Here is a 13,039-nt window from a genome sequence, read left to right on the forward strand (position 1 = left end):
GGATTTTCTTCAAATCCCACAGCTGTTAAGGAGGAAGGTGAGTCAAACTTCAGCTAGTTCCAAGATCCAACTCTGTCTCTCTCTCAACTTTGCTCCTTGTAGTTTTAGCCAAAAACCTAAAGTAATCATAGTGAATGAAATGAATTCCCTTCTTGTGTTCCCGCGCCTTTTACAGAGCATGCTTGGGACATCCATTACCATACTTTGCTTAACGTAACTGGCGTTGCACAGCTCCACTCAGCAGGCCGAACTGCGCAGCCGCCTGGGAGGGCACGGAGGAAGACCCGGGGATCGCGCGTCCCGGACAGTATGCCTCCGGGTCTGGTCCCTGGGCCGCTGGGCCCCGCCCCTGCCCTCTAGACCCCCGCCCCAGCCTCTAGACTCCGCCCCGGCCCCTAGGCCCCGCCCCCGCGCCCAGGATGCACCTGGATGAAAACAAAATCCCACGTGACTGGCCCTGCGCTCAGACCATCATGGCGTCTCCCAGTGGGAAGGGATCCTGGACGCCCGAGGCTCCTGGCTTCGGGCCGCGGGCGCTAGCTCGGGACCTGGTGGACTCGGTGGACGACGCCGAGGGGTTGTACGTGGCGGTCGAGCGGTGTCCGCTGTGTAACACCACTCGCCGGCGGTTGACTTGCGCCAAGTGCGTCCAGAGCGGTGATTTCGTCTATTTCGACGGCCGCGACAAGGAGAGGTACGGCGGCCGCCACAGCCCTATTGTTTCTGCCTCTCTGTTTCCTCTGCTTCAGCGCCCAGAGGCTGGAGCCTGGACACCCCAGTCCCGGCCCTGGAGTCCGGCGACTGTGGAAGGAGAGTGTGGCTGTTCTGCGCCGGCGCTTTGTTGCCACTGGGTAGGGTGGGGGTGGGAGCCAGGTGAGCGAAGCTCGCTGTTCTCCATCACCCACCAGAGAGTTTCTCCACGGCCCTCTTGGGTACTAAGGAAAAGGAAATAGTGTCTTTCTGGAGAAGACTCCGCTGATATGTAGAGGAATCCTAGTTCTTTGCTGTACTGCCATTCAGAAGCCTGGTTTAACCTTTTCCCGTCTTCAGACGTCTATACTTTTCTATGGAAGGAACCGGTAGAGAACTTAATTGGTTAGGAGGGAGTGGGTCCTGGTTGTCTGGGTCACAGATGGACCTTGTTAGCTAGCTCTAATGTGTGAACGAGGACTAGGAGGTTGCCTCATCTTCTGTAACCTTAAAGATGATTTTATGTCACTGGGGATTTGGGAATGTGTTTTGAGTTGCAGGCCTTTAGCTAAAAGAGTTTAGTAAAATATTTTGTCTTCTGAATTAAGAAAATTGAAAAATGAACGCTTAGAGTCTTTGTCTCCTAACTTTTGTTTCAACAATGAGTTTTGATGATAGTAAAACAGAATTTTTGTTTGGTTTGTTTGTTTTTTGAGAGTGTCTCACTATATAGCTTTGGCTGTTCTGGAACTCACTAATATAGACCAGCCTAGCTCGCAGCGATCTGCTTGACTCTGCCTCCCAAGTGCTGAGATTAAAGGCATGTGCCCCTATGTCCGAATAAGACAGGTAATTTTTTTAACATTAAAGTTGAAGAATTTATTCCTTTACAGCAACTACACAAGTTATCCCCAACTGACTACTGAGGAGACTTGTACATATAGTAAGAGCCTTGCCCTGGAGTCACACAGAACTAAAACCCAAACATCCTGAATCCATATACCTATGCATTTAGCTGCTAAACTATATACCATGTAGATTGGGGAATGTTTTGAGTTCCCAGTATTTCTGTGATCATGGCATGGGGCTCCTTTCTTTTTCTTCTGAAGATAATTGGTGTAACAAAATCTTTTTAGTTCTGTGCTGTTTTATGGATGAGCTTGATGATTTTAGACTGTGGACTGCTGTCCTAAGTGATAGCTCTAGAAATTAAAGCAGTTCTGTTATGAGGAAACATGGGAATGTCTAGTTGTTGAAGCTTATCAAGTATTTAGCATCTACACTTCCCTAGGTTTATTCTTGTAATTTTAATACCATCTAGATGCTGAAGATGGCCAGTCTTAGATTTCCGACCCAGACCTCTAAATTCCAGAACAGAGCATGCTGCTCAACATCTGTATTTAATTTTTCCCCCTTCCTCACCTGTATTTAAGTTTGTAATAGTTACTTCTATTTTTTTTCCAGAGACAGGGTTTCTCTGTGTAACCTTGGTGCCTGTCCTGGATCTTGCTCTGTAGACCAGGCTGGCCTTGAACTCACAGAGATCCTCCTGGCTCTGCCTCCCTAGTGCTGGGATTAAAGGCGTGTACCACCACCACCCGGTTTAGTTATCTCTATTTTAACATGACAATCTGAACTCCTAATTTCACATAAATTTTGTTCACATCTTAGTACAGTAAATTGCAATACCATCCTTCCTTTATTCAGGTCAAAAAAGAAAAAAAAATCCTTCCAATTCTCAGTAAAGCACCATATCTAATCCATCAACAAATTTTGAGCGTTCAAAGCCTGTCCTCTGGAAGGCAGAGGCAGGCGGATCTCTGTGAGTTCGAGGCCAGCCTGGACTACCAAGTGAGTCCTAGGAAAGGCGCAAAGCTACACAGAGAAACCCTGTCTTGAAAAACAAAACAAAAAAAAATTGTCTTAGCCGGGCGGTGGTGGCGCACGCCTTTAATCCCAGCACTCGGGAGGCAGAGGCAGGCGGATCTCTGTGAGTTCGAGGCCAGCCTGGGCTACCAAGTGAGTTCCAGGAAAAGGCGCAAAGCTACACAGAGAAACCCTGTCTCGAAAAACCAAAAAAAAAAAAAAAAAAAAGCCTGTCCTCAGTCTGAGCCTTTCATCATTATACAGTCTAATCCACTGGAGGATTGTTGCTTCCTGAACCCTTCTTGGTAGTGTGATCTACATATAACAGGAGTAATGCCACTCCATTCTTCGGTTCAGATCTTCTGTTGGTTTTGTTTTACTCAAAGTGAAAGCTGCAATCTTGAGCCAAAGTCCTGCATATAATTGCCTTGAACCAATCTCTCATTATTTTCTCCCTTAGCTGTTAGGCTATACCTTCTTGGCTTCTTTGACAGTCCAAGCACACTTCCACCTCAGAGCATTTGCAGTTGCACACAGACTGCCAAGAACTTTTGTAGTAATCTTCGTGGCTGCCTCCTGTTTCCTTCAGACCTCTGCTTATACATTGAAGATTCTTTTGGACCCTTCAACTAATGACCTCATTTCTACTTAATGTGCTTTATTGTTGTATCACCATTTAATAACTTACTGGTTGTCAGATCCCCTCAGGTGTAGACTCTGAGGGAGTATTGTGTATTTTTTGTGCACGATTGTATCCTCACTTAGCAGATTTAAGAATTCAGTGAATCTAGCCCTCTTTCACAGTCTATTCCTACAGACCACTTCTGCATCATCTCTCATGACCCACTGGTTACTGAAGTAAAATATCAGGGAGTTGTCTTGGTCTTTGCTTTTTTCTTTCACGCCTTAGCATCTAAGTCACCACCAGCAGCCAGTCTAATTCAGTCCAACACGAAAGCCCGTCTTTCTGTCTGCTTACAGGTCGCCACTAGGTCTGTGTAGTCATGTGTAATCCTTCCTTTTATGCAGACATGACCACCCCTGCTTTTCACCTCTAAAAAAGTAAGCAAGCTCCATGTCAGTCTGTTGCTTAAAACCCTTCTCTTGCTTTCCACTGCATTTAAAATAAAATCTAATCTGTTGCCTTGGCATGTGAATCACCACGTGATCTGGATACTGTATGGATCTCTAACTTTGGCTATAAGGTTGAGTTAAAAAGATGAGCTTAGGATTCATGCTGTCTTGAATTGAATTCAAGTTCCACAACTTGCTATATGATTTTGAGCACATTTCTTTGACGCTTATTTCATTTTGAAAATGGTTGAGTATCATACTTCATAGGTTTCTGGGAGTGATTTTTAGAACATGCTTTTAAAGTACTTAGTGTGATGTCTAGCATGTAATAAGCGCTAAAAAATAGACTCAGGTATCGTTGCTCCATAGTCATGAGTCTCCTCAAATTTCACATCCAGACATATCTCTTTATTGTTCTCCATTTGAACATTTTTTCCCCCCTGTTAATAGGCACCTTGTCTTTTGCCTCTGAATTTTTAAATTAGCACACAAAGTAATAGGTTTCCCTAGCATTTTCTTTCCTTTTTCAGTCAGGCTCTCACTACATAGATAGCCCTTGGCAGGTCAGAATTCACTATTAGACCAGGCTGGTGGTAAACATAGAGATCTGCCTGCTTCTGTCTCCCAAGTTTTAGGACTGAAGGTGTGCACACCATGCCCAACCCTCTTACAGCATTTTCATTACATACTTAGTTTTTCTTTCTCTTTCCTTTCCCATGTTCCTGTTCCCTCTCCCTTGAACCTTTCTTCTATCAATATTCTTTCCACATTTGTCATGTTTGGTCATCCGCCACTCCTTTTCCTAAAGCCTCTTTTTGCCCTACCCTATGAGCTCCTTTCTAGTTCTCTGGTCTTAGCCCACAGTTAGACACACACACCACACACCACACTACACCCCCCCACACACACATCCCAGAAGCTAGGATATGCATATGAGTGAGATTATGCAGTATTTGTCTTTCTGTGACAATGTTACCTTGTTTAATACTATATTCCATCCATTTTCCTGATAAATTTTATTTATGACCAAATAAAATCTCACTATTGTATATGTACTGTGTTTTCATTATGTCTTAGTGGACATCTAGAGCAATCACCTCTGTAGTTAAATGTCACATCCTGATCCTCTGCAAGGCTCTCATTTCCACCAACCCATTTGCTAGCTTGGTGCATGTTGTGGTGATGTAATGCCTCCTCCGTGTGTAATGTTATTTGAGTAAAATGCCAGCACCCAAAATGCTTTCCATGAAGGCACAGCTTCTTCTTTTTTTGGGGGGGGGCGGGGGTGGAGGGGGGTTGGAGTTGTTTGTTTGCTTTTTCAAGACAGGGTTTCTCTGTGTAGCCTTGGCTGTCCTGGAACTCACTGTGTACACCAGGCTGGCCTCGAACATACAGAGATCCACCTGCCTCTGCCTCCTGAGGTGCTGGGACTAAAGGTGTGCGCCACCACTGCCTGGCTAGGTGCAACTTCTTGTTCCGTCATATCATCAGCTCAGTGCAGGGTGTAGCACATAGGCATGGCCGAGGTGATACCATTTTTTAAAACAGTTCTGGAAATGTGGCTGTGGTAGAGTGTTTGCCTGGTACGTGCAAAGCCTTCCTTTGTCCCTAGCATTGCAAACTAGCCAGCACAGTCTTACATAGAAATTCTTGGCTAACTATGAGTATTGAGTTTTCTGAAGAGGGGTGTGTTTATAGTGGATTTCTTTTCCTAATAAGCAGAATAATGAAGAGCAAGTGCCTCACTCCCTTATCCTTTACAGGACTGCCACAGTGGTCTGTTGGCCAGCTTCCCTTCACTCTCACCCTTTCCTCTCTTGAGCTCTGTGCCTTCAGAAGCAGTTTGTCAGTGTTCTTGTTTCCAGATCATTACTCAGTGTCTAACAGGATGAAAGACTCTGGAGAGCCAGAACCACTGTCCTGGTAGCCAGGTGCCGTTTAGTTATTCTTGTTGGATTCCAGTACATGTATCAGCTACCCTGGCAAGTTGTTGAGGAGAAAGACTGGCCTGTTCTCCAGGATTTGACTGATTGTAGCAGGCCTCAAACCTAGAGTAAAGGTTACTTGTGCTACTGTCTTCATTATCTGTAAATAATTGTGTATTCTGCGCCTGCCTTTATTTAGTCTCCTTTTCTTTTGAACTTCATGAAAAGCCTCTCATTGACTGGATCCACTTGGAAATAAAATCTGGTACAGTTAAGCCCTCATAGTACAGTTAAGCCCTTGTTTAACCTAGACCAGCTGAATATGTGGGGGGTTAGCAGTTTGGCAGTTAGGGAAAATTAGATAATAAAGTTGTAAATCTCACAATAATTAGGTCATTTGAAAGAAATATGTGGGAGTTGGGGATTTAGCTCAGTGGTAGAGTGCTTGCCTAGCAAGCACAAGCCCTGGGTTCAGTCCTCAGCTCTAAAAAAAAGAAATATGTGTCATTTTGTTTTGGTCTCATGGAGATGACCTGGAACTATGTAGCCACACTACTCCCTGTCTTAGCCTGCCAAGTACTGAGATTCTGAGGTCATATGCATTAACCATCAAACCCAGCTAACATGTCTTTAGATACTATTGGAGATGGTGTGACTTTGACAGACATGGAAACATTCCTTTTTTATTGTCTAGAATACTGTTGGGCTCACCTCTGCCTTGTCTGTCTAATGCAACACCTGTTTTAGTCTGTCTTTTCACCCACCCTTTAGCTTGCACATTTCCATAAGGAATGAAGAGGACCATGTATCTTCTTTACCATTCCTGTGATTGGAAGCACTTCTCCCAGCAAAGTCTTCTCTGCATCTTGTGCTGCTGGGTGTTTATGCTTTTTTAACAGGAGCCTATTTTTTCTGGATTATGTGTTTATCTAACTCCCAAAATAGCACTGTTATGCAATAGAAAACTGACAGGTTGAGTAATCTTTTCCCTCAAATCTGGGAAGCACTTGTTGATTGTTTTTCAGTAGATCAACTGGGGGTGGGAATGTGATCTGGGCAGTTGGGGTCTGCCTGCTAGTTTAGGAGGCAGTGGTGTCCTAGTGGGGAGTAGAGAAAGACCTGTTTTCTGGCCATATGGTGAGGCTTTAGAAGTACAATTTTAGGAATGATGCTGTGTTACCTTCATTGATAACTTAGAAATACATGGTTGCATTTTTTTGTTCAGAAGCAGAAATACAGGGACTATCCAAATTGAGCTGGATTAAAGGGTGAGGAAAAGTTGAGATGTTACCATAGATTTCAAGGGAAAGTCATGCCCAAAATGCATTTAGATACCTCTGTTCTTTCACCAGTATCTTCTTGGTTGTCCCTCTATCTCTGTCCTGTGGAAATAGTTTCTGGGGTGTGAGATGACTGGCTGGCAGGAGTCTGTGTTTGCTAAGATTTTTCTTTAAATATTATAATTTTTTGCATGTTTTCTGCACCATGTGCATGCCTGCTGACCTCAAGTCAGAAAAAGGTGTCAAACGCCCCGGAGCTGGAGTAATGAAGATTGTGAGCAACTGTATGGGTTGCTGGGACTCAAACCCAGGTCATCGGAAGAGCAGCTAGGGCTTTTAACCTCTGAAACAGCTCTTCTGGCCCTGCTAACGTTTTGTTGTTGTTGTTGTTGGATGTAGATAAATGCAGTCAGTATTGTAGAGATTCAGTTACAAGAAAACTTAACAAGTCACTTGTTTATAATGGGAAAAGATCTCTTTTGTCTTGAGAGGGCAGTAATACAGACAGCTGAAGCAAGTTTATCAATTTTTCTATTGCATGGATGTCCTTCCAGAATGCCTCAGTTCCTAGCCTATAGTTTTTTAATGTATTCCATCAACAGATACAGATTGGCTAAGAGAACACATCTTTTGTTTTCAGTAAGTATCATTTCATTTATTACCACAGTTTTCCCCCTATTACACCCTCTCAAATTATGAACTTGTTTGAAAGATGAGGAAATGGAGGCTCAGAGTTGGTGGCTGACCTGATCCTGGGCTGTACTGTTTCTCTAGTTCACTTCCACATCTGAACTATGTTTCCTGTGTGTACATGGGCGTGTAAAACAGGAAAGAAAAACCTTTGATTTTATTAGATAGACTTCAGATGTATCTAAAAGGACCATATGCATTTTAATGAGTTATGCAAAGGTTGGCGTCAAGCCTGAAGAGCCAGCACTCTGGCTTGTCTGCCTGCCACTGTGTGAAGATTCCTGGTGACCAGGGCTCCTCTTACCTCCAGCTGCTCCTTTGCCATAGTCCAGTACTCCCCAGGCCCAACATTCTCTTTAACTGCCAAGATTTCTGCACTGTTTTTGAAGCCTGTCATAATCGAATCTCTTTAAAGCACCAGTGGCATTTAACAGTTCACGGAAAATAAACTGATTTTTTTTTTTAAGCCAGTCCTGGGGCTTGCAGTTTGCTGTTGATATGGAAGGTTCTGAGTTGATGTGGTGATGCCATTAGGACGTTTAGTGCTTCCCTGGGGATGGCAGAGCAGTGCTGGCATAGCTCTGAGGGCGGGGTTTTCCCTTTAGAAATTGCCAGAGAGGAGACAGTGCTTTAGGGGTCAAGACTACAGGACTGTCGGAGACTTTAGTGGGTGTTTAGACAGTGTTGGTCCCCTCCTTCTTGGAGCCAGGTGAGAGCACCCAGCTCCAGTGTAGTCTGGAATCTCACCACTGAACATCTCGATGCTGCTAGTAATCTAAGTCTTCTTGCACCATGCTTGGGAGTGCCGTGAGGCTGAGCTGCCTGCAGTGAGCACTGTGACCTGGGTCTAGGAAGATCACTTCAGTGGGTCCTCCACCTGGAGATAACTCCATGATATCCTGCTCTCACACACAAGAGGAGGCAGCATTCAAGTCTTTTGAATCATTATACATGAATGGGCACCTTTAAAAAAAGAAAATTAACTGTAAATACAACATTTGAACATATAAGCTCTTGAGCTGAAACATTGATATATAACTCTCGCAGCCCCACAACAGGGCTACTTTTGTGAGGTATAGTCCTTAATATTTTACTTTTCATGCCAAAGTGAGACCACACAACACATGATGTTTTGCAGATCTTAAGTTTTTTGTACTTAATAACTGTCATATTAATGCATGAAATATTAATTACTCCTTTATAACTATAAACATTTTAAAAAATGTTAAGATCTCTCCCTATTTTTATTTACTATCTATCTGCACAACAAAAAGGAATTTTCCTATCTTACTTACCAACGGGTGTCTTAATTCAGAGTAAGCTGAGGGAAGTGACTTACTGCTCCTGTGTTTGCAGAAGCAGCAAGTGTGAGGAGTGCCTCACCCCAGCTCTGTGATCCCTGAGTCTCCATGTGATTCTGTACTTCGGTCTAATTCAGAAGATGTGGAATCACCCATTCCGACGACGTTGTGTGCAGTGTCTGAGCATGATGCTTTGGGTTTCTCTTTTGTCCTCTGGGCAGGTACTACAGAAGTGTCCCCTCATCTGAGTGATGGCACCGAGCACTGCTCTGCTCTGTTGTGCTGACTACTATTTCCTCCGTGATGTTCTGTTGTAGAGGGACAGAACCTTCCCAATAAGACCGTGCCTTTTGCACATTCTGTCCCCTCTTGTCTTGACTTCAAGTGAAAAGGGCTAGGGCTTAACTCACTATGTAGTGTGTGCTAGGTAATTATGAGGCTCTAGGTTCCATTTCCAACATGAAAGAAGAAACAAAAAATTAAAAGAAATTTTGATGGCTAGTAATCATTTAACTGTTACCATGTTAGATCACAGTTTAAGAAATATTTAATTTGAGGGGCTGGAGAGATCGCTCATTGGTTATGATGAGCATTGGTTGCTCTTCTAGAAGATCCAGGCTTGATTTCCAGCACCACATGGTAGTTCACAACCTAGCTCCAGTTCCAGAGGCCCTCTGCTGGATTTCCCTGGGGACTGCATGCACAGGGTATACAGACATACATGCAGGCAAAACAGCCATATGCATTTAAAAAAAAAAGAAAGAAGAAAAAATTAAAAGAATTTTAAAAAGAAACATTTAGTTCTTTAGCTGTCTCTAAGTGTGTAATTAGCCCTATTGTGCCCCTCCCTTCTCAGCAAAGCTTTGGTAATACGCTGAGAGGTTGATCTGCTCTCTGACTTGCCTTAGATGTCTCACTGACTTATTTCTGGAGCTGGAAAGTTGTCATGAAGGCCTCTACCACATGTGTTGAAATTAGGGATGAGGAAAGTTCCTTCCCGTTGACCAGAAAGCGATAACTCTCACTCCTCTTGCCCCAGTTTAAGGAACCTAGAGAGTGTGATTGCTCAAAGAAGCTAAGGAATTTGGAGGAATTATGTGAGTGTGTGTATAGTGTGCGTCAACCTCAAAAGGGAAGCATGAGTAATTTTAATTATTGAATAGTTTATGTTTTCCCCCTGGTGTCAAAGGGCAATGATTAGGGCTGCTCTTGCTTAGGACCCCTATTCTGTTCCAGCACTACATGATGAGTCACAAACTGCCTGTAATTCCAGTTCTGGGGATCCGGTGTGCTCTTCTAGAAGAGTGTGTGGTGGTGGTGGTGGTGGTGGTGTCGTCAGTGGTGGCACACGCCTTTAATCCCAGCACTTGTGAGCCAGAGCCAGGCGGATCTCTGTGAGTTCAAAGCCACCCTGGTCTACAGAGTGAGATCCAGGACAGGCAGCAAAACTACACAGAGAAACCCTGTCGAAAAAACAAACAAAAAAAATATTAGTGTTTATGGTAGCATGTTATCATTTAAACTTCCTACTGGACATTAAAATTGTTCCTAACATTTTGCTACTATAACTGACTATAGTTGAATCTTCAGATGTAAATCTTTACTCATTTCTAGTTTGGTTCCTTAGTTCTTTGCACCAAATTAACTGGTTGAGAGATTTAAATATTTTTCAGGCTGTCAGTTGCTTGTTCAAAAGGTTACAGTCTTTTGCCCCTTTGAGGAAAACAAATAAATACAATGTTTGTCAGTTGAATATCTGAGACTTCTGTGTTGCGGTAATCCTAGAGTCTAAGTTTAGCCCCAGGATGAGGACAAGGACTCGGGGCAGATTGAAGGACTTGTCATTTTCTTAATGTACTTGGCCTAGAACACAGTAAGTGCTCAGTGTTGCTCACTGCTAATTGTCCCTAGCACCGAATTAACAATACAGGTAGATCATAGAGTCTGTGGTTTCTCTGGAAACATGGGACAGATTTATGTGACTGGTCTGACTTGAGGGTAGATGTACTCACTTGCCCACGATTGCGACTGGTGATCAGTGGAGTTAGGAGCTTGTCCTAATCAGTGCCCCTTACAGCAGTTATGGTCCTGTCTTAGCTGGCTGCCTCGATGGTTAAAAGGCATGGGACAAAGTAATTTTTCACATAGTGGAATTTCCTTTGCCTGTAATGTCTGCCCGCCCCTAACAGCTATTTTTCAGTCATCCTCATCCTCAGTGTAGAAGGGTATCACACTCAGGAAGTTGCTGGAGTTCAGAGCTGGCGTGACCACATGCCACACTGAGTTCTATGTGAACACCCTCTCCTACCTGACAGTTGATTTGAAGGATTGTTGTGGTTTGAATGAGATTGGCCCCCATATGCTCCTGTATTTGCATGCTTAGTTCCCAGGTGAGGAGCTGTCAGGGTAGGATTAGGAGGTGTGGCCTTGTTGGAGGAGGTGTGTCACTAGAGGTGGGCTTTAAGGTCTTCAAAGCCCATGACAGTGTCTTTCTCTGCCTGCTACCTGAGAATCAGGACGTAGCTCTCAGCTCCTTCTCCAGTATCATGCCTTCTTGCGTGCCACTATGGTGTTCTTGGACTAAGTAAGCCTCTGAAACTGTAAGCAAGTCCCCAATTAAATGCTTTTTCTTTTATGAGTTGCCTTGGTCATAGTGTCTCTTCACAGCAGTAAGACACACATTTTAGTGGGAAAAAGTCACAAAATTGTGGAAGCATTTAAGAAACACCAGTCAATTGAAAGGAGTAATTTCTTTTAAAGGAATATACTCTAAAGTATAAGTAAGGAGGAATGTAGTAAATATCTGAGTCTGAGAATATAGGCCTATGCTACCACACTTGGCTTTGAAGTCACTTTTATACCAAGTATGGTAGCCCACACCTGTAATCCCAGCACTCAGGAGACAGAAACAGATGGATTTCTTTGAGTTCAGAGCTTGGACCCCATAGTGAGTTCAAGTCAAGCCAGGGCTATTCAGTGAGACTTTGTCTCAAAAAGTAGGCATTTTTAACTTGGGAGGGAAGACAAAGTTCACTGGCAGATTCATTTTAGAAAACAACACAGCTTAAGTCATTAAGCAACAACAAAAGAGTATGACCGAGTTTTCACAAGCAGTAAGAAAACAGAGGAAGAAAAGCATGATTTCACCATGAGTGAAAGAACAATACCTAATTCTGTGGTAATAATCTTTAAAGGAAAAAGATGATAGAAAATGGATGAAGGGTATTGACAGAGTAGCAGAAGAACAAGACGCCGGCTGGCTCTGAAGATGCCCAGCCTTTGACAGTGAAGTATAGGCAGGTAAACCAGCCAAGAGGATTGCAAAGACACATGTTCAGAACTTGGGGAGTCAGAATGGCCCCATCATCTGCTCTTAGGGAGGTGATACATTTGTGAAATGTTGTAGAGGAAATTTTGCATATGAATATTCTTTGACTAGCATCTTGTCTCATTTGTAAGAATTTCTCAGAAAATAAAAAGTATGTAAAGACTGCACTGTGGTGTGCATCTGTCCTGGTACTGGTAGTAGTGAGCCTTTGGGAGCAGCAGTGTTTCCGTCAGTAAGGGCTGTGTGAGCAGCTTTATGCTAGGCAGTAATGAAGAATGAGATAGATCTTGGTATGTTTGCAATGGGGAGAGATAACAAGATCATCTGTGACACTAGCCAACTTGCAAAACAATGCATAAAATATGAATCCACCCTCCCACACCCTACTTTAAGATAAAAGAGAAACCATTCCGATTTCATTGAGTGTGGTGATTGTTTTTCCTTTCACTTCTTTCTTGGAAACCATATTGAGAAAGCACAGGATGGTGGCATCCATCCATATCTTTGAGCAATGGAGAGGATGTGGAGAATGAATGAGTGTACGGATGAGCAAGTGCCAAGCAGCCATAGTCCTTCCTATCTGCCCCTAATGCGTTGGCACAGCTGCCTGCTTTGTTCTTAGCACCACCTATTTTGAATTCCTTTCATGAAAGATAACATAATTCATAAGGTATCAGATTGGCTTCTTATTGTTATCTTTGGTTCGTTATTCCTGCTGTCATCTGTATGCTAAGGTTTTGTCGTTGGAGTGGTTGTTTTTTTCCCATTACATTTTCCAAGAAGGCCATGAGACTCAACCAGCATAATACAGACTTTCTGGTTAGATCTGTCTGCTATCTCACTCTTATAGCTCACAAAAGCAAGATTTTTATCCTCTATGCCAGC

At 43.4% G+C, this 13,039-nt stretch overlaps 1 protein-coding gene across 1 annotated transcript in view; it reads left to right on the forward strand.

Annotated features, from left to right (window-relative positions):
- The first annotated feature begins 434 nt into the window (after nucleotides 1-434).
- Nucleotides 435-13,039, forward strand: part of Atg14 (autophagy related 14) — a 37,996-nt gene continuing 25,391 nt past the window's right edge. Inside the window, exon 1 of the mRNA XM_028873569.2 lies at nucleotides 435-694. Coding sequence (XP_028729402.1) covers nucleotides 474-694 — 221 coding nt within the window. The 5' untranslated portion in view covers nucleotides 435-473. The remainder of the gene's footprint in view (nucleotides 695-13,039) is intronic.

This window comes from Peromyscus leucopus, chromosome 9 (genome assembly GCF_004664715.2).
Source record: "Peromyscus leucopus breed LL Stock chromosome 9, UCI_PerLeu_2.1, whole genome shotgun sequence".
Classification (NCBI taxonomy): domain Eukaryota; kingdom Metazoa; phylum Chordata; class Mammalia; order Rodentia; family Cricetidae; genus Peromyscus; species Peromyscus leucopus.